Consider the following 21,978-nt stretch of genomic DNA (forward strand, 5'->3'; position numbering starts at 1 on the left):
AAGTTCCCCTTCAGCCACTTATATTCACTTATTTTCACTTGTATTCACTTACGGGTGCATCGATACCTGTCAGTTTGGCTTGAGGAAAATAAAACGAATATTCTAAAATGTATATTTTTATTTTAAAAGAATGTAATGTTTATAACTTACACATTTGTTAATGTTTCACACAAACATAAGAGTAAAATAAGGATTTATATCAATTTTATCATTTACATTCATACGTATTTTCAACCAGCAGACCGCAAAGTTCATTTTTGCAGGTTCAAATAGTTAAAAAAAAAATGCAATTGTTAAATTGTTAGTTTGTGTTAGTTTGGTTACTAACATGTTATACATAGGACGTTTATAAGTATATGTATATATATATATATATATATATATATATATATATATATATATATATATATATATATATATATATATATATATATATATATATATGTGTGTGTGTGTGTGTGTGTGTGTGTGTGTGTGTCCTGCATATAACATCATCTCTTTACCTGTTGCAGTTATCAAACACCCATATAATACAATTACAAGACATGTGCAGGACCAAAACGAAACAAAGCAAGGTCATATTTACCTGTCAAACACCTGAACTCGGGTTCCAACGGCACCCAGCCGGTTGGGGTGAACCGGTAAGTGGTGGATCGGGAACCGGTGTTCGAGGTCACACCTGGATCGCAGGTGACGACCAGAGTCTGGTTGACGCAGTAAGGCGGACAGAATTCCACTGTGGTCCTTAGAGGCATCGGGTCGGGAGGTGTGTACGACACTGAATGGGACCACGAATAAAAAAAAAAAATAGAATATATAAATTAAGCCATGGGCCCCAATACACGCTGGGATCTACGATGAGGTCACTATAGGGGAAACTGAGAGTAAAAGGTTACAGAGGTGTAACAGGATGAAATTAACTTTTTTTCAGTTGCACTATGAAACGATTGTTAGGTGGGGGCTGAGGAAAGTAAGATGGGAGAAAGAGAATATGAATGGAGGTACAGTCAAAGGAGAGGAATGGAATAAAAAAAAAAGGTAGACACAGGTACAGAGAGACTTCTGTTTCACTTGTACAAAATAATAAACACCAAAAACCAAGTCACAGGAAGTAGACTCACAAGCGTAGCATTTGAACTCCGGATCTTCGAGGACCCAGCCGTCCAGGGTGAGGGTGAAGAAGGAAGAATTGGTTCCCTTCGGAGACAACATCTCCCCGTCGCAGAAGATGGGCAGTTCTTGTTCCAAGTAGTAAGGTCCTTCCGGGAACTGGAATGTGACCCCTTCGATGCTCTCTTTGGGAGGGTCGTACACCACTGGAAGAAGAGGTCAGTTTAAATTGGTCAAGACTGAAGTACAGGTCCTTTTAAACTGGTCAAGAAGTACAGGTCCTTTTAAACTGATCAGGACTGAAGTATAGGTCCCTTTAGACAGGTCAAGACTGAAGTACAGGTCCTTTTAAACTGGTCAAGACTGAAGTATAGGTCCTTTTACACTGGTCAAGACTGAAGTACAGGTCCTTTTAAACTGGTCAAGACTGAGGTATAGGTCCCTTTAAACTGGTCAAGACTGAAGTATAGGTCCTTTTAAACTGGTCAAGACTGAAGTAAGTAAAGAAAAGAAGGTCCATTTAAGCTGGTCAAGACTGAAGTACAGGTCCATTTATGCTGGTCAATACTGAAGTACAGGTCCATTCAAACTGGTCAAGACTGAAGTAGGTAAAAAAGGTTCATTTAAACTAGTCAATACTGAATTATAAGTCTGTCTAAACTAGTCAAGACTGAAGTAGGTCAAACAAAAAGTCCATTTAGCTGGTAAAGGCTGAAATACAAGTCTGTTTAAACTAGTCAAGACTGAAGTAGGTCAAACAAAAAGTCTGTTTAAACCGGTCAAGACAGAAGTAAGTAAAAAAAAAAAAGGTCTATTGAAACTGGTCAAAACTGAAAATAACCTAATGTGAATGTTCGCATTTTCGCCTACATTACAGTGGTTCAATTCTGTCTTATGACAAAAGTATGAAATCATATACAACTTTCCTAATGGCATTTGGGATCTTTCGTAGATAGTGACACCCACGAATTTTAACCCGGTACGTATCCACCTTTGAGGCATGTCTAGCACAAGCCGTTGGGGATTATCGTAAAAACATAAAAGACTGTAAATATCATAAAGATAATGACCCCCCAAGAAATATGTCCTAGATAACGACCCCCGAAAACCCTTGGGGGTCACTATCTAGGAAAGATCCAACAATTGTTATCTGAATAGTCCAACTTACTAAATGACACCCAAACGAACTTATTAATTTCTCTTCACTTACACGGCTCGCAGAGGAGGGGCTGCCCAGTAACTTGCCAGGACAAGGTGCTGTCACACTGGACTTGAGTCTTAGTCGAAATGTTCCTAAAATCCTGCGGGATATTACAAAGGATTAATGAAGTAGGATTGGTATTTTTTTTTTCTCGTGGGAATGTGAGCAAGTGTTTGCTACTGATGGGATGTTGGATGTTGGTTAAAGTTCTTGACAAGAGGGGGGTGTTGATGTTGTGGATGTGCATCAGGGTGATGTAAGGTTTCATCTGATAATAATAATAATAATAATAATAATAATAATAATAATAATAATAATAATAATAATAATAATAATAATAATAATAATAATTTCATATAAATATGAGAGAGAGAGAGAGAGAGAGAGAGAGAGAGAGAGAGAGATCATAAGAGAGAGAGAGAGAGAGAGAGAGAGAGAGAGAGAGAGAGAGAGACCCACCTATCAACATAACCTCCCACAATGCTCATGTATTTTCAAACAATTACAGCAAAGCAACTAAGAAATCTTAAACATCACAAAATGAGTCAAAAAGAGATAACGAGTGAATAAGATCGATTATCCCACACAAAAGAAACAAACAAAGGGGGTAAAATGTCATTTAAACTGACCTTGGTCAAACGAAGGTTAGTTCCAGCATTGCAAGTGTACTCGACGACGGTTCCTACTGTGTTCTGTATGAGGTTTCCAGGGGCTATGCTTTCCCCCACGGGCAAAGGAGCCAAGCAGGCTGAGGAAAAGATAAAGAAGAAGAATCAGTAAGATAGAGTCCCCTGAGTACTAAAAATGGTGGGAATTCATAGGACAAGCAATGAAGAGGAGGTTTTGTATTCAATTCTGCAGATGTAATATTCTGTCACCACTGTTGGGGAACTGTCTCCAAAGCTAGAGATCATCTTACAGGCTGTCCCAGAACGAAGACACGATCTGGCATATGGCCAGATAAATATAAACCAGTCAAAAAGGCAGTAATTGGGGCAATGGGTCAGACCAGCCCTTAGGGGCTAGATTAAAATGAATGAAATGAGGTCACACAAAATGTAAGTTTTCTGTATCAGAATTATAAATTAATATGGGGCAGTGGTCAGTCTGGGTATAGCTTGGCATATCTAAATGGTGCCCAATAATGACCATAAAGGTGTTCTAGCTGTTCTTATTTGGCACTTGTCTATCTGTCATACAAGAATCTAACAAACTATAGGACACATTTCTGTCTATCTATCTGTCCCACAAGAATCTAATAAACTGTTTGACACCTGTCAGTCTATTCATTTGTCCCACAGGAATCTAATGAACTGTTTGACACCTGTCAGTCTATCCATCCGTCCTACAAGGATCTGACAAACCATTTGACACCTGTCTGTCCATCCATCCATCTTACAAGAATCTAAGCAAACCATTTGACACATATCTGTCTATCTATCTGTCCCACAAGAATCTAATAAACTGTTTGACACCTGTCTGTCTATCTATCTGTCCCACAAGAATCTAATAAACTGTATGACACCTGTCAGTCTATATATTTGTTCCACAAGAATCTAATAAACTGTTTGACACCTGTCAGTCTATTCATTTGTCCCACAAGAATCTAATAAACTGTTTGACACCTGTTAGTCTATTCATTTGTCCCACAAGAATCTAATAAACTGTTTGACACCTGTCAGTCTATTCATTTGTCCCACAAGAATCTAATGAACCATTTGACACATATCTGTATATCTGTCTGTCCTACAAGAACCTTACAGATCCCAGCATCTATGAAAACAAAAATCGACTCCTTAAAAACTCAGGATTATATACATACGGAAATCATAGGGCTTCCACGCTTAATGACATAACAAAACATATAACATAAACATTGGATAGCACAACATGGCATACCTTCGTAACACCCAGGGATTGGGTCCCACCCAGTAGCCGTGCACGTCGTCAGGGAAGTGTTTTTGCCGAAGGCGAACAGATGGCTTTCAGTACACGTCAGAGATATTATGTTCTGTTCCAGCCAGAGCCTCATTGGGTCCCAGGCTGCCGTGGTGTTTTCTATGGCTGGTTCTTGGTTGCACACTGGAAGAAGATGATGGGGAGGTCTAGTGGTTACAGAAATGAAATTTAGTTGTCTCAGTGTTTACAGAATTGAAATTCAGTTGTCTCAGTGTTGACATAAATGAAACTGAGTTGTCTCAGTGTTTACAGAAATGAAACAGTTGTCTCACTGTTTACAAAGATGAGACTGAGTTACCTCATTGTTTACAGAAATGAAACCGAGCTGTTTCAGTGCATGTTTCAAAGAAGAGAGAAGGAAGAAAGAGGTGCGAACACCAGACAAAAAAAAATCTATGCACACACCTTGAGCACCAATGACCGACGAAGTTGTAGTACTAGCGGATACGGTGGTTTAAAAATGACAGTACTAACAGCATGACTGTGGTGTTGACAGATGACAGTACAGACTTTTGACCAAAAGACCCCAAAATTTAGTCAGTTCCCTCAAAAACTAGACTCATTTTGTACATTGAAGAACGAAATAGTCAAGGAAACTTGTAACTTCAACAAAGAAGAACTAGACTGAGGGACGATAAGAGGCCCTCTAACGACAAGCCAAGAAGAAGAAGAAGAAGAAGAAGAAGAAGAAGAAGAAGAAGAAGAAGAAGAAGAAGAAGAAGAAGAAGAAGAAGAAGAATTTCTAAAAGTAAGAAGGAAATGAATTCACTAGGATTACTGGGATTTAACCAAATGTCAGGGAGGTATTTATGATAGGGGATAATAACTGCTTAGGCCTACTAGCAAAGGTGACCTTGCTGAACTAGATAAAGGAAGGGAAGGCAGTTAAAGACAGTAATAAAAAACGGGAAGAGAGACTGAACAGAAAACGGGAAGAAAGAGGGGGGAGATAAAAAAAAACGGGAAGACTCACTCTTCACGCAGGCTAGAGGGTCATCGCTTGACTCCCACACGCCTCCAGCTGTACAGGTTACGTTTGTTGTGCTGACGACCGCAGGCAGGTACTGAAATATGACACTTATTGAATGATTTATTTACATTTTGAAAGCCCGATTCATAGTAATTATTATTATCATTATTATCATCGACAAACAATTTTTAACTGTTCTTAGGATGGTACATTGAGAGGAGCATGTACAAAATATTATTATTATTATTATTATTATTATTATTATTATTATTATTATTATTATTATTATTATTATATTATTATTATTATTATTATTATCATTATTGTTCACATCCCTACTCCCATTCCGTGTTTATGAATAATAATAATAATAATAATAACTTCTGTATATTCCTCTGAATGTACCATGCAAAGAATATTAATAAATATTAGGCTAATCTAAAATAATAATAATAATAATAATAATAATAATAATAATAATAATAATAATAATAATAACAATAATAATAATAATAATAATAAGAAGAAGAAGAAGAAGAAGAAGAAGAAGAATAGCTATACTCATATAACCAGCCAATGAAAAAAAGCTATTCAGTGACCAATGGCCATTTGACCTTTAAAATAAAAAATGAAATAACTTCAGTCTCACTTTTGTGGTCGGGATGTATAAACCTTCCAAGCACTCGTATATATGCACCGTCCCTTCTCTGTTTTGGAAGGGCGTCACGACATTCATGTTCTCGCCCTCAGGGAGTGGATCAGGACACACTGCGGGGTGGAAAAGGGGAGTGAGGAGTCGTGAGAGCGGAGTAGAAGGAGTAGAGACAACAGAACAGTGAGAGACATTAACTCTAAGCTTTGAGAAACATTACTTATTCAACTTTGGGGGAACAGGACATGAATCATTTTGAAGAACAGTTAGAAAGTGGAGAAACATTAAACCTCAGCTTGAAAGTTCTAAAATTATGTAAGTTAAGAAGTGTGACGACTAAGAAAAAGATAATATCTTTCTGCATTTTTCTTTAAACATCAAAGAAACATTTGAGAAAATAATTAATTTTCATATAAGCTTCCTGAATTACAGCAAATCTATCTATTGCACGGCTGAAAGTTAATGTTCCATTTTTAAGCCTGCGCCTCAAAGTCTTGTTTCTACTGAGGCTGCTCATGGAGCAAAGAGCCCACGTGGGCATAAGCCAAGCTTAATCTAAGCAGAGAAAACCCCCGGTCACATTTTCCAGAAATGTAACCGAGTACCGGGACCTTTCCCTGAAAAATATGGATGCCATATCTTAAAAACTAACCATAGAATTTTCTTGAAAATAATCTCATTATGTTTCTCACACCCAAATTACTCTAGAGGTACTAATTTCATCTAACCTAACCTAATCTAACCTAACCTAACCTAGCTTAGGGGCATGGCAAAAAACAAAAAACGGGGCTGGTGCAATACTAGCATACATCTCAGGAATTTGCCTCATGGTTGTAAAATTACCTTTGTAGCACTCCGGAAAGATGTCCCATCCGCTTGGCAGACATTTCACAGTGAAGTTCTTGAAACCGAGGGCCACCTCGAACCCAGTTTGGCAGTTTCCAGGGACCACCTCGGTTATCAGCCAAGAGGCTTTGGTGCTCCAGTCTGTGGTGGCATTCGCTACGTTTACGACGCCGGCACAAGCTGGTGATAGAAGAGAAGTTGGAATTTAAAGAATAAAATCCAAGTTTAAATGATGTAAGTCCTTGAGGAGTGGTTTATTTAGGTACTTTGTGAAAATCCACAGGACAAACTTCACACATTTCACTGTGCATAACAGTCCTAGGTACAAACAAGCAGGATAACATTAGGGTCTAGGCTGGAGTCATGCTTCACAGTACAGTAGTATTAATCACTTCATTGCACAACTCTCATCATATGGTTGTGATAAAGCTACAAAACTGGGAGGTTCTGTGAAACTTAGTTGTTTAGAGTCATTTCATACACTGTCATCTTTTTCTATCAATTCCCCTGTGGTTTTATTTCAGGCAATCTGTCCAAGATTACTGGATGACAAACTAATATATCTCAAACTATCACAGCAGTGTTACAGTCATCAACTACTCTGTAGACCCAAGTTCTCTCGACTATAACTTACCATTGCAAGGCAAAACGGCGGACGTATTGAAGAAGTATGAGTCATTAGCCGCCAGATAGGAACAGCTTAATACCTGGGCGGTCAAACGAGTTGCTGTCTGCAGTCCAGGATCACACAAGACCTCCACTTGCCCTTGGTATAAACGGGACGTTGGGTTCCACACCAGAGTTGCGTTTGAGATCACTGGGTCTTCTAGGCATGCTGTAAAATAATGCAGTTTAATTAACTGCTGAAGATGAATGAATTAATCGTGAAATTAGGCTACAGAGCCAAGCGCTGGGAGTATTCTCAGCATTTCAGACACTGGCAACATGGAGCTGGAGTAGTTGGATGGCAAGGTGAAGAGATCTAGAAAATAATTAGAGGCCACATAGCAAGACTGAAGAAAGGGAATGAGGACTGGATGTAAAGAAGACTGAAAAGTGGGTGTAGCATCTAGGGCCCGAAGGAACGCTGCAATCACCCTTTAGTCATGCCTACAGTGCATTGAAGGAGAAGAGTGATTACCTGAGGTCTCTTTGCTTTTGGATGAAAGCTCACTGATGTCAGGTTCAAGGAAGCATTGTTGCATTACAGATGTAATTTATTTGTTCATATCTCTTACTCTGATCACTCACCATTTGCCTGTACACACGGCAACAACTCCGTCAGGGGCCATCCGTAAAGCATACCCCCACACGTCTTGGTCTGCGCAGCACGGCTTACGTTCCCGTTGATGAAGAATCCCAGCTGGCACCTGGAAATGAAAATAGTGTACCTCAGGTTTCCTAGAAGTTCCAGAAGCTTCTAGAAGATCTAGAAGCACTTATAGGATCTAGAAGCTCCGGCGTAACTCAGACAGAGGATAAATAGATTGAAATTTATCCTTTTGAAAGTGAAATTCGGTTAAGACTGATTTTGTTTCTTGAAATAATCCTGAGAACCTTAAAGAAACTGCTGATAAACACCACTAGCGTCTGAGATCACTGTACTGCACCTGTAAGTCGCCAGATCTCCCAAGTAGTACAAAGAGGTTGCGTTGTGATTGTAGGTCATGTTTGCCTGGGGCAGCGGAGGTGCACTACACACTGAAAAGAAAAAAAAATCATCTTACACGAAAATCACTGACCGCTGGGATTTAATCAGTGGTTTGCCCCACTCTGTTTGCTTTCGCAGTTTTCGTCTCGCGCCTAAACGGCTGACTCCTACAGTATCCGTAAACGAAGGCATTTGTCACAGACGTTATGTCTTCAAGGAGACAACAGAGAAGACACCTCGAAGTCACTCACTGGTGGGAAGGCAAGGAAGAGGCTCTGCGGAACTCCACTCCAGAAGTAACCCCAGACAAGTCAACTTTTGGGTCGATATCTGCGTCGTTTGATTGATGACGTAATTGGCAGCACACCTGCAAAATAAGATTGGAAATCGCAGTTATCTCTCCAGAGAAAAGGCCCTTGAAATGTATACAGTGAGTAAAGACTGGGCAGTACTTTGTAGCCAATAAACCAGACCTTCTCTGGGGTCTTTGAGGCCTAAATACTTTGGAGCCATTAAACAGACTTTCTCTTGGGTCACTGAGGCCAAAGTACTTTGGAGTCATGGACAAACTTCACCACCACTCCATAATTTAGTCTAAACTTCTCCATCACCACGCCACAATCATAGATAAACTTGGCCACAACTTCATGTCCAAGACTAAACTTCACCATCATTCTACATTCAAGTCTAAACTGCACTCCACTTTCAAGTCTGAACTCACACACTCAGAAGTATAGATAACCAAGCATACAACCATTCGAAAAGGCAGTCGTTTCCAAAAAAAAGAAAAAGGAGAAGAAGAAAAGACACAACTAACTTACGTATAATTAACTGCAAATCCCGTCTTGACGTTTGGTTGCATGGCTGGGTCGTAGTCATATGCCATATTGACCAGGGGAACAGGTGGTGCCGGACAAGCTGTGGTGGGAGAGATTCAGTTGGATAAAGATTGAGACCGGCTCAAGTTTGGTGTGCAAAGGGTTAACAGCAAGGTTTATGCAACTGAAAGATCTGAGGTCCAGTTGGATAAAGGTTGTGACTGGTTCAGGCTGGGTGTGCAAAGGGTTAACGGTAAGATCTACGCAACCAGAAGATCTGAGACCCAGTTGGATAAAGGTTGAGACTGGTTCAGGCCGGGTGTGCAAAGGGTTAATGGTAAGGTTTATGGAGCAAGAGCAAGTATACCGCTAGAACATGGAATATTTTCAAGACATCTCAATTCACCTGATCCACATTTTGGATAAACTGTCAAAATTCATCAAGAAAAATATCTTACGGGATGGCAGGCAGGGCAGAAGTTTAAAATGGCTCCATCCACCGAGCTGGCCGTAACACTGTACATTCATCTCAGAAATGTTGTTCGCTGCATCCATGAAATACCCTGGAAAGCATCTGTTAGGGGAGGAGAAGGGACAGTTTCGTTAGCTTTCCAGGAAATATGGAAAGGTTGCTTATGTTAAAATGAGCTGTCCAGGAAATATTTAAATGGTATTGCTTGTATTGAAATTAGCTTTCAAGTAAATATGGAAAAAGGATTGCTTGTATTAAAATGACCTTTCCAGGAAATATGGAAAAAGGATTGCTTGTATTAAAATGACCTTTCCAGGAAATATGGAAAAAGGATTGCTGGTATCAAAGTTGGCTTTCTAGGAAGAATTGTATGCAACGACCTCTGAACTCTGCCAAATAAATACACAGATATATAGGCCTACAGTGCAAGCTTCAAAATACACTAGATATTCACCTGTAGGTGGCTCTGCTGAACAAGACGTCTGTGGTGTCCGGGCGTATAAAGTCCATATTCTCCAAGCGCGGGGGAGGGTATCCAAGACATCCTGAAAGAAAGAAAAAAAACACAGTTATACAGACACAACCCTACATACGAGCGAGGTACTTCCGAATGGTCGTTCGTATCTTGAATTGATCTTAAGTTGGTCTCAAGCCTATTTAAGTACAGCATGATATAAAGTCAATACATCTTTGCTTGAACTTTTGCCTTATAATCCAGGGTAATATAGGAATTGAATATAGAATTTAGGCCAAAGGCCAAACACTGGAACCTATGAGGTCATTCAAAGCTGAAAGGGAAATTGACAGGAAGAAGGTCTGAAAGGTGTAACAGGAGGAAAACCTCAAAGCAGTTGTTAGGGAGGGTTGGGGAAAGTAAGATGGAAGAAAGAAAGAGAATATGAATGGAAGTACACTGGAAGGGATGGAAGGGGTTGTTGCAGCTAGGGGCCGAAGCGACGCTGCAAAGGACCTTAAGTAATGCCTGCAGTGCACCAGATGAGGTTCACTGACAGCACTAACCCCTGCGGGAGATGGCACCTTGGGAGCTACAAGTGAAGAGGAATACAAGTCTGTAGAAGCAGAGAACAGCGGTGATTTAGCAAAGGCTTAGAATAAAAATATGGCTTCAGTTCGAAATTTAAAAATGCCTTACCTGTGGGACCTGGATATTCGCAGAGAACATTAGCAGAAGGCGATGAACTAGCTGCATTTGCATCGATATACAGAGACACAAAGGTCGTTGTGGCACCAAGAAGGTTGACAATCCTCCAAAACGTCGTGGTGTCGCTCCCAAGAAGTGATACAATGTCGGCAGTTGGTGCGTATAAGCCGTTCACTGTCCAGTCACCCCAGCTGGAACAATTGAACAGAAAAATTGGCTTAGTTTTGTATCAAAGTGACGTTTGCGCTTGCTAAAAGCATTCTTATGTGCTCACGATTATATATTACACTTGCGATTTCATTCAGAGGTTCCAAGCATAACGCATGCTCCAAATAATTGCTCTCTTGCTGTTTCGCACTAGAGTATAAGAAAGCTTCACACTTACACATTGTTGATGCCTGTGTAAACTGGAAACGGAACAGTCAGAGTAGTGGAATTCACCTGCCCACTTATGTTTGCCGTCAGGAACTGAAACGAGAGAAATTATAGTAACAAACGATATCCTCTTTGTATTAGTAAGTTCATCACAGAAAAGCGAAGAGACAGCTAGCTTTGTTTACCTAGCTCACAAATCTTATACATAAAAGAAAGAAGCAACTTCTGCTTTTTGTTTACCTTTTCAGCCTTAGAGATGTCATCTAGGGTCTCCGGCACGAACAGACCGCCCCCATTCGCATGACACGAATTCAGTCCGCTCAAAACGTCAGCTCCTGACCCCAGCCAAAAACATTTACCTATGTAGGCAGTGTAGTTGGCTGGACAGGTATCTGAAAGAGAGAGAGAGAGAGAAAGAGTTTGAAATGGATTTAATTCATACGTATGCATGTTCTGTAGTGGATAAAGAAAGCATGAAGATGAGAGCGTGTTTTATTCGCGTTTATACGCACTCGTAATGAAGACATGTATGCATACTTATAGATTATTACACTCCTGTTTTCTTGTTTACACTCTGTTTTCGAAAACAGTTTCTCTAAACTCGTCCGTTTTGACTGAGATTTGACGCAAAACAAGAAAACCGGTTATTGATGGGTAAAATTAACTGTTATCGTTATCATTACAGCTCAATTATCAGTAAGAAATGACAAACTCACCTGGAATTTTGCAAATATAAGGCACGTCTGTCAAAGAGCAATCAAGGGCTACATATGTCCCCAGGTTGTTGACAGCAATGCACATATTCAGTGATGTCGGCTGTTAAAAAAAAGTTAGTTAAATGTTAAAATATTTTAAAAAATCAATTTTAGTATCAGGAGGAATATAAACATGACAAAATAAGCTTGAAATTGGCACAGGCTTGAAGCATGAATTCCTGACTTGTGGCAGAACAATTGATAATCATTTTTAAGAATGAAATGAGCATGATAAAATTAACTTGAAACCAGCACTGGCTTGAAGGATGAATCCTTGATTTGTGGTAGAATAACTGATAATCATTTTTAAGACTGAAATCAGCATGATAAAATTAACTTGAAACCAGCACTGGCTTGAAGGATGGATCCATAATTTGTGGCAGAATAATTTAAAATCATTTCTGGGAGTGAAATACGTAAAGAAAACAGACAATACAACTAAAAATAATACTTTGAAAGCTATGGAAAGTAAGTTTGGTAAACCACAAGCTTAGAAAAAGTAGATTTCCAAACTTCTGACTGTGAAATTATGATGAAAATTCTTTTCTCTCACACTGCAATCGATCAAAGAAGTTGGGAACCAGACACTCACCGCGCAGTCAGCACCGCAATTAGCCAAAATCGGAGGGGAGACCACGGTCGACAATCCTCTGAAATAAAATTTAAATTGGGTATGAAGAGCTGATAAATTTTGTAAAGACATTAGATATACGGATTGTTAGATTACATCGTCTTTAACATGGGACAACTTGAATTTCGAGGTTCCTTTTTATTATTTTTAAAGCAATGGACCTCCATGTAGAAGGCTCCTTGTTGCTACGATTCCAAATGTCATTTTTGAATCCCAAGGCTCTATCAGACAAGTGACTGCTTCAGGCAAAACATATTAGGGGACACACAATATAAAATTTAGGCCAGTCGCTGGGACCCATCAGGTCATTTATCCCTGAAAGGGAAAAGGTTTGAAAGGTGTAACAGGAGGGGAAACCTCTTGCAGTTACACAATGAAAAAACTGTTAGGAGAGGATTGAGGAAAGTAAGATGGAAGAAAGAGACTATGAACGGAGGTACAGTCAGAAAATGGAAGGGGTCGCAGCTGGGGGCAGAGGGGATGCTGCCAAGAATCTTAGGTAACGCCTACAGGGTATTTTGGGGAAGTGGGGGTGCCGGCCTGTGGGTGGACGGTGAGAAATGATTTGTTTACCTCTGGGCATGACCTGTGTAGTAGAACCCGGTTCCCATTGAGCCTTCTAGTTGGGTTATATTGGGGTTGGTCACCAGTGTTGCTCCGCTCTGTGCGCACCTGTAATAGAAGAAGAAGAAGAAGAAGGCATTAATGTAGGTTTATGGGGAAATATATACTGAAGTCTTTCACATATTGAAGAGACGGTGGACTGAAAATCACAACACAAATTGGTACCTGAAGTTAGGTATAAAGAGTTTCAGCCATACTGTTGTTCAAAAAGGAGAGAGAGAGAGAGAGAGAGAGAGAGAGAGAGAGAGAGAGAGAGAGAGAGAGAGAGAGAGAGAGAGAGAGAGAGAGATTCCTGTCTAAGGTCAAGGAGAAAGAATTTAAAGAAAAAATAAGGAGCACAGAGAGAGAGAGAGAGAGAGAGAGGGAAGCTTTCTGAGGAAGGATAAAGAATTTAAAGAAGAGTCACAACAGGTATATATAAAGACAGAGAGAGAGAGAGAGAGAGAGAGAGAGAGAGAGAGAGAGAGAGAGAGAGAGAGAGAGAGAGAGAGAGAGAGAGAGAGAGAGAGAGAGAACAAACCTACATTTTAGCAGCTCCCAAATATCCTAGAGGATGCCCCTGCGTGGAGATCATGTAACAAGCCTGGTCAGGGCCGGTCACCTTGAAGTACCCCGTGGGGCATATCACTGCAAGCACAAACAAAGGAGAAATTAAGAAAACTAATCCGGAACAATGACCTCTAACAAACATACAACCAAACAGTCTATATTTTTTGTCTTTCAAGATGAATATGTTCTGCTTTCTCCTCTCAGCAAATCTTTTGAGATGAGGTTGCTAGCTAGCCCGTGTCCTCCTTTACAGAACTGTGAAAAAACTACTACAAAAGACTTAATTCATTTCAGGTGAAGTTGCAGGCGCCACGCCTTTATCCGAACTGGCTGCAACCCAACAGTTTTAATAAATTTTAGGCTCCTGTTTGTTAGGTCTGCAATTTGTTCCCAGCTTAATAATGCCCACTTGTTCACCCAGCTGCAAATGGGTACCAGCCTCCGCTGGGGTCAAGGAAAAGGGTGTAGGTGGGTGTAGGTCTAGCAACCTCATTCCATTCAGATTTGCTGAGAATCAGGAAGAGGTTGGTCAATTTAGATTAAGTTGGCTCTGTGGGTAGTTAACTTGGGTTACATTCAGTTGGCTCTCAGCCAACCAGGGCCCTTGCAGCCTATAAGGCCTAGGACAGCCTGTTAGAGCGATGAGGCGTTGGAGTGATTAGGAGGGCCAAAGTGGGCCTATGGACTCTGCCCAACCAACGGAGACGTGAAACCAGAAAGATCCACCACTGGTGAAGTCTCCCATCTCTCATCTTCTACCCAAACCCCTAAACAACACACTTCCAGGAAGCAGTACTTACACGAACAGGGAAGAGTGACACTTTTATCCCACTGTGGTGTCCCTCCAACTTTGTTCGCAAGACAAGTGACGTTTCCACTCCTGGTGTTCGGTCCTCCCTCCGTGCCCTCCTGCAAACTGAGTTCTGCACACCTGTAAGTGAAGCTGGTCCCGGGGGCTCGTGAAGGCGGTACAGTCACTTCGGTGGTGGTTTGCCACGTACTGTAGGTGTAGGGCAGGACCGCAGGGCAAGCGTGTGCTGTGGATGGTAAGAAATAACTCGATTCAAGATCCAAGACTCCGGAGCTCCATACACGAAGGAGGATAATATCACATTTTCTCAAGGAATCTTTCTTACTTCCAATTCCAAGGAGTGCACAAATGAATCACTCCCTCCAAAAAGGTGATCATAACAAAACTGGATGCATCTAGGCGCATGAAAAATTCGGAGTTCATACCAGCATCGAAGTCCTTCGGCCGAACGCGAATGTATATATTGGGGACGGTTGGGTTAGGCAAGGTGCCGTAGTAACCAACGACGTTTGTGATGTCCATCTAGAAATGCAATACAATATCTAGTTACTCAATTGTACAGACATAAAGAATGTTCATTCAGTGATGAAAATGATTCATGAATGATATGCGTGACATTCGTGCCAGCTCTCGCCAAGTATAAACGCTGACTCTTCATGGGACCCGTTCAACCATGATTTGGAGCGACAATGATTATGATTAATAACTGTAATAAGGAGTACGTACGCCAGTTGATTCGCTGGGCTAGGAAAATAAAACTATTGATGAGAACTGAACACATAACACTCATAGAATCGATATATGTGAAATGCAAGTTCAAACGTAAATCACATTTTGATGGACTGAAGCAAATCTCGCTAGCAAAATAAATTCCTAATTCTTAACACACTGGGTGTGCAATCTATCTACAGAAAAAAAAACAGAAAATGAGTTTTTTGAGTAATTCCTATACTCCAAGCTAGTCAAAAGAAAAAAGTACTAGCAGGTTATGTCTTGAAGATGGGACAGCATAGGACAGTCTGGGCTGTTGCTCAAAACCAGTGAGTTGAAAATGCATGACATGGTTGTACAAAAGGTAATGACTCTCTTACAAAAGTGTTGGAAGTCAGGTTCACAAACCAGCCAAACCCATTAGCTCCTATGAAGATTGCACCAACATTATCCCTCAGGGCATCACCTGAAATATATAAAAAAAAGTTTCATAGATTCATAGATTGTTTTTTCAACAAGGGAAGGCCAGCGGAGGGGACAGCCCATTCACTAAAAAAAAAACTGATACTGAACAAGAATTCCACAGAAAGGCTTTGGTGGATATTAAACACTTAACCAATATGTGGACGGCTGACCTAGGCAATAATGTACTCGGGATGACAGACTGCAAAGGAGACGCATGATTTCTTCGCCTCGACATTCTTTGTATTATGGTCATCATGCAACCTCATTCACTTTCATATCACTCACCTGCATTGCCATGATATTTCCCGACGCTCCTCAATGTGAAACTGCCATTTGCTAATTTATCGACAGCAAACTCATCGTAAGTAGCATGGAACAGACCCGCTGCCGTGTATAATTGGACCTGAGAAGAATTGTTCTTTTATTCATCACAAGGAATTCATGGCTCGACAACTTTCCTAATTGATCAGCATGATGCTACGATGGTTCCAGAGTCTGAACAGATATGATTGTTATTCAGGAAACCCACATTTCATCCAAACTAGAAAAAGATTTCAAGTATGTTTCCTACCTGTAAGACGCACGGCAGAGCCACGTCTATGTTATCCTTGCTTCTGGTGAATTCGTACAAGCTCTGTATATCTGGAAGGGAAGTTACAGTTTGTATTCATGATGTACAACAGCCAAGAGTTCTTTGCAGTTTGTATTCATGATGTACAACAGCCAAGAGTTCTTTGCAGTTTGTAATCATGATGTACAACAGCCAAGAGTTCTTTGCAGTTTGTAATCATGATGTACAACAGCCAAGAGTTCTTTGCAGTTTGTAATCGTGATGTACAACAGCCTAGAGTTCTTTGCAGTTTGTAATCATGATGTACAACAGCCAAGGGTTTTTTGCAGTTTGTAATCATGATGTACAACAGCCAAGGGTTCTTTGCAGTTTGTAATCATGATGTACAACAGCCAAGAGTTCTTTGCAGTTTGTAATCATGATGTACAACAGCCAAGAGTTCTTTGCAGTTTGTAATCATGATGTACAACAGCCAAGAGTTCTTTGCAGTTTGTAATCATGATGTACAACAGCCAAGAGTTCTTTGCAGTTTGTAATCATGATGTACAACAGCCAAGAGTTCTTTGCATTTTGTAATCATGATGTACAACAGCCAAGAGTTCTTTGCAGTTTGTAATCATGATGTACAACAGCCAAGAGTTCTTTGCAGTTTGTAATCGTGATGTACAACAGCCAAGAGTTCTTTGCATTTTGTAATCATGATGTACAACCTCCAAGAGTTCTTTGCAGTTTGTAATCATGATGTACAACAGCCAAGAGTTCTTTGCATTTTGTAATCGTGATGTTGAACAGCCAAGAGTTCTTTGCATTTTGTAATCATGATGTACAACAGCCAAGAGTTCTTTGGATAGCGTGGACTAAAAATCATTGTTCAATATTTGCACTGGACGTTCATGTACAGTCTTGGGGTGTGTCCACACTACAATACATAAACATGTCATAAACATATGTCAGTAACTCGTCGCGCAAACATCACACGAACAGATTGATTAGAAGCAAATGGCACACTGTATGTGTAACCAGCACTTCGCATGATTACCCAGTGCTGTTCAAAGGTTTGTTCTCCAGTTATGATCGTTGACTAGTTTTCAACTTGTTTGTGACATGCAGGCGACAAGTTGCTGCCGTGGTGTTCAAGACAAGTTTTACGGTAGTGTGGACACACCCTTATGAAGTCTGTGTTTCTGCATCACTCTGACAAGACAGCGACTGGTATTCTGACCGTTTCTCATATGCTCATAAAGCAAAGACTCACAGACACTTCTCAGGGAACAGACTTACTCATGAAAAACCGATTAAGTGTGCCGACGTTGGCTTGCCATGCAAAGCTGATGTCTCCTGAGTAATAAACTCCCAACCAGCCATTGTCATCAGGGTTCGGATCTTCCAGCTCACAAATAACCTGCAGGGAAAGAAAACGGAGGAGAACAGGTTGTGCGGAAAGAAAATGGAGGAGTAAACGGTATCTCTTAGATCTTTTGATTACATCTCTCTGGATATATGATGCGTTGTCTGAAGCAAGTTTGGTGAATCTCCTGGTGTTTACGCTGATTAAAACAGCACCATATGAATGTTCTAAGTCCCTTCACTACAATAATAAGACAACGGCAATCCAAGTTCTCTAGCTGAACCAGTCTGACAACATGGGGCTAAATGACTGGGATCATTATTCTCTGGTAAATCTCCTGGTACTCGACTGATCACAACAGCGACATCCGCATGCTCCGAGTCTCTTCGCTATGATAATAAGACAACAGCAATCCAAGTTTTCCGGCTGGATCAGTCTGACAACATGGGGCAAACTAGGATTATCATTCTTATCAAATTACAAACAATAGGGTTTTTGCATCTTACCGTGACACCTTCCAGAGCCGATAGCTGGAGATACACGCGGTACCAGTCAGTGCGAATGTAGTAATTCGTCATCTCAGCGCAGTCCCTCAGAACCTTCATTTCAGCTGAAGTCGACGAAAGAAGAGTGAGACAAGGTGAAAACAAGTTGAAACCCTCAAAAACTAATGTCTTTAAAAAAGACTACGAAGCTCGGGAACTTGTATTCCGTATCTGTACTTGATTTTTGAGGAGTAAAAGGAAAGCTTATCGTTATATATATAAATATATATGTATATTCTTTTTTTTACAGGAATCTAATAATATTACATGAAATTTAATAGGGCCATAAAAACACTATTTACACGACTACGCCATAAATTTCGATTGACATTACTTTGAGTCCTGATCACTGGTGAATGTGGACACCTGGTAAATGACAATTGTACTCATATTTTAAACTTATATATATATATATATATATATATATATATATATATATATATATATATATATATATATATATATATATATATATATATATATATACATAGATGCATAGCAGATAGGTACTTCCATACCTTATAATATACAGGCATCACCTCATATAGAATACATAGCTACACATACTAAGCACTGCGGCCACAATTTTACCGAGCACCAAAGCACCGTGTTGAAACTCCAGCTAGCGGCAAAGACTCACAAAGGTCGTACCTGGTTCAACGCAGTAATCGTTGACGTTAGTCCAGTAGCCGTCGAAGCAGACGGTGATGTGTCCTCCCTTGTGGCCCGAGTACCAGACGCGGCCCGTCTCGCAGGCATAGTGGATGGTTGGAAAGCTTCCCATGATCGTCTGCTTCACGGTGTAAGGAACATCATCTGGGGGGGCAAGGCTCGCGCATGCCGCTCGGGTCTTTGGGTCTGTAAGGGTGGACCCACACTATGGTGAAAACATGTTCTAAATGCATGTTTGTAACTTATTGCACACATATCACAAACAAGTTGAGTACATGTTGTCAACGTATTGTGCACATATCACAAACAGGTTGAATACATGTTGTCAATTTATTGCACACATGTCACAAACAAGTTGAATACATGTTGTCAACTTATTGTGCACATATCACAAACAGGCTGAATACATATTGGCAACTTGTTGTACACATATCACAAACAGGTTGAAAACATGTCATAAATATGTCAGATCTGATTGCACACATATTGCAAACCAGTTGAATACATGTTGTCAACTTATTATGCACATATTTATAACAAGTTGAATACATGTTGTCAACTTATTGTGCACATATCACAAACAGGTTGAATACATGTTGTCAACTTATTGTGCACATATCACAAACAGGTTGAAAACATATCATAAATATACGTCAGAACATATTGCAGGCATATTGCAAACAAGTTGAAAACATGTCATAAACATATGTCAGAAACCATTCATAAATGTATGGCACACATACTGCAAACATGTTGAAAACAATTCATAAAAATGTCATAAACTTACAGTAAACACATCACAAACATGTTGAAAACCTGTAAAAAACATGTCATAAACTTACAGTAAACACATCACAAACATGTTGAAAACATGTCTGAAACATATGGCACACATATCACAAACATGTTGAAAACATGTCTGAAACTTATGGCACACATATCACAAACATGTTGAAAACATGTCAGAAACTTATGGCACACACATCACAAACATGTTGAAAACATGTCTGAAACTTGTGGCACACATCAAAAACATGTTGAAAACATGTCAGAAACTTATGGCACACACATCACAAACATGTTGAAACCATGCCAGAAACTTATGGCACATATATCACAAGCATGTCATAAACATGTCAGACACTTATGGCAAACACATCACCAACACATTGAAAACATGTCATAAACATGTCAGACACTTACAACAAACACATCACAAACACGTTGAAAACGAGTCATAAACACGTCAGAAACTTGTGGCACACACATCACAAACATGTTGACAACAAATCTGTGCGTGAGAGAGCCGTCTTACCCGCTGCGCACGAAGGCGCTGATGCGCAGTCCCCGGGGGAACACAGCATCACAGGGAGGTAGCCGTTTATGGTCTGCCCGGTTGGACAAGAATAAATGTAGCTCTGGGTCTCGGGTACAATGGCCGGCGTGATGGCGGCACTGCTGGCTTTAGCCGGGAGAGAGAATGAGACGAGAGAGAGACAGAGAGAGTCAGTTCTGTGATAAAGGACAGGGATTTTGCTTATTGTTATTACTACTGTTATCAATCGAGCCGTGATGAAATACTCGTATTGAATATTCAATAGGTGCATTTCTTGACTAGACTAGCCTTCACAAATTGAGGGAAAAGCCTGAGAGAGAGAGAGAGAGAGAGAGAGAGAGAGAGAGAGAGAGAGAGAGAGAGAGAGAGAGAGAGAGAGAGATTTTTTACGTAAAAAAAAAAAAATTACAGAAAATTCTCTATAACTTCTATCTTAGTAATTGCTAAGAATATTCTCTATAAGTTCTGTCTTAGTAACTGCTGAGAATATTCCCTATAAGTTCCATCTTAGGAATTTCTGAGAATATTCTCCATAACTTCTATCTTACTGAAATATGAAATATTATGAAATAAGAGAGGTAATATCCTCTTTCCTTCCCCAAGTTTCTTTGAAATTGCTTTAACGAATTGTTAATGGAAGATAGAGAGACAATTTTTTTACATTCTTCCCTGAACGATTGGCGTAACTCCTTGGCCTGAATATTGATTTTCCCTGCTTTTCTAACCATCATTTTATATTTGCATTTATAAAAAAACTCGAAATTCAAAGGACATGACATTATTATTATTATTATTATTATTCAGAAGATGGCCCCTGTTCACATGGAAGAAACCTACAAAATAGCCACTGACTTGAAATTCAAGCTTCCAAAGAACACGGTGTTCATTAGAAAGAAGTACTAATAATAATAATAATAATAATAATAATAATAATAATAATAATAATAATAATAATAATAACTGAATTATCTTACCATTAGCCAACAGGAAGGAAATCAGACAAAATGCCTGAAAATATTTCTTGTTTTGGGCCCTTGTTCCAGACGCCATCATCGCCTGAAGAATTGGACTCATGACAGACCCCTGACCAAAATAGTTCAAACCTCCTTTTGTCGTCGTCAGTAGTTTGTAGATTTGCTAGGTTAAATCTTTTCCAGTCTCTGGGAAAAAAAAAATTAAGCACCTTCATTCCTCAAACTTCCAAGGCCGACTGGTCCAAGGGGTCTCGTGCATTCTGTTATAATGGTTGCCTGTGGCAACTCGGTAAACTGAACGATGTTTAGCCTGAATGCTGTTTGGAAGCTTCGTTTACTAGCTCTAATTGTGCAGTTAACTGTAGGTGCTGTTATATACATTAAGCTTCTGCACGTGTATAGAATAAAGACATGTATATATATATATATATATATATATATATATATATATATATATATATATATATATATATATATATATATATATATATATATATATATACATAATGTGTAGATATAGGCCTATGCATATTTCTACTATATCTACTTGTCTGCGTAGACGAAGGATGGACATTTATGCCTATAAATATTCCGAAAAAAATATATTATACATATTCTCATCATGAAAATCGACCCAACAAGCAATATGTAAGTAGGACGAAGTAAAAACACGATAAGATCATGAATCAAATCCATGATGGAAGAAAGGATTAGCGAAAAATGTAGTTAAGAGCTTGAACACGCAACCTCAAAGACATTTGACAATCGCT

The 21,978-nt window shown here is 39.7% G+C and overlaps 1 protein-coding gene across 1 annotated transcript; it reads right to left on the reverse strand.

Moving 5' to 3' along the window:
• Positions 1-346: 346 nt before the first annotated feature.
• On the reverse strand, positions 347-21,573 carry LOC136829818 (uncharacterized). The gene is made up of 31 exons (XM_067088769.1): positions 20,214-21,573; positions 18,878-19,084; positions 18,188-18,291; positions 17,615-17,735; positions 16,334-16,404; positions 16,048-16,165; positions 15,678-15,763; positions 15,012-15,108; positions 14,576-14,812; positions 13,751-13,853; positions 13,176-13,274; positions 12,564-12,621; positions 11,933-12,032; positions 11,457-11,608; positions 11,227-11,309; positions 10,833-11,032; positions 10,134-10,224; positions 9,666-9,781; positions 9,211-9,307; positions 8,641-8,756; positions 8,349-8,439; positions 7,990-8,108; positions 7,373-7,573; positions 6,736-6,918; positions 5,890-6,008; positions 5,244-5,334; positions 4,211-4,393; positions 2,941-3,059; positions 2,321-2,411; positions 1,122-1,316; positions 347-778 (listed from the first exon to the last, which is right to left on the reverse strand). The coding sequence occupies exons 1-31, from the start codon at positions 20,503-20,505 to the stop codon at positions 537-539; spliced, it is 4,182 nt and encodes a 1,393-aa protein (XP_066944870.1). The 5' UTR covers positions 20,506-21,573; the 3' UTR covers positions 347-536.
• Between the last annotated feature and the right edge of the window lie 405 nt (positions 21,574-21,978).

Source organism: Macrobrachium rosenbergii, chromosome 45, assembly GCF_040412425.1.
Source record: "Macrobrachium rosenbergii isolate ZJJX-2024 chromosome 45, ASM4041242v1, whole genome shotgun sequence".
Classification (NCBI taxonomy): domain Eukaryota; kingdom Metazoa; phylum Arthropoda; class Malacostraca; order Decapoda; family Palaemonidae; genus Macrobrachium; species Macrobrachium rosenbergii.

Excerpts from the sequence above, each read along its gene's own strand:
- LOC136829818 (XM_067088769.1), bottom strand. The coding sequence starts at position 20,505 with ATGCACCTATTGAATATTCAATACGAGTATTTCATCACGGCTCGATTG. Across the intron at positions 18,292-18,877 it reads CGATTACTGCGTTGAACCAG|CTGAAATGAAGGTTCTGAGG; the intron begins GTACGACCTTTG and ends CGTCGACTTCAG. Across the intron at positions 779-1,121 it reads GGAGTTCAAATGCTACGCTT|TGTCGTACACACCTCCCGAC; the intron begins GTGAGTCTACTT and ends GGTCCCATTCAG.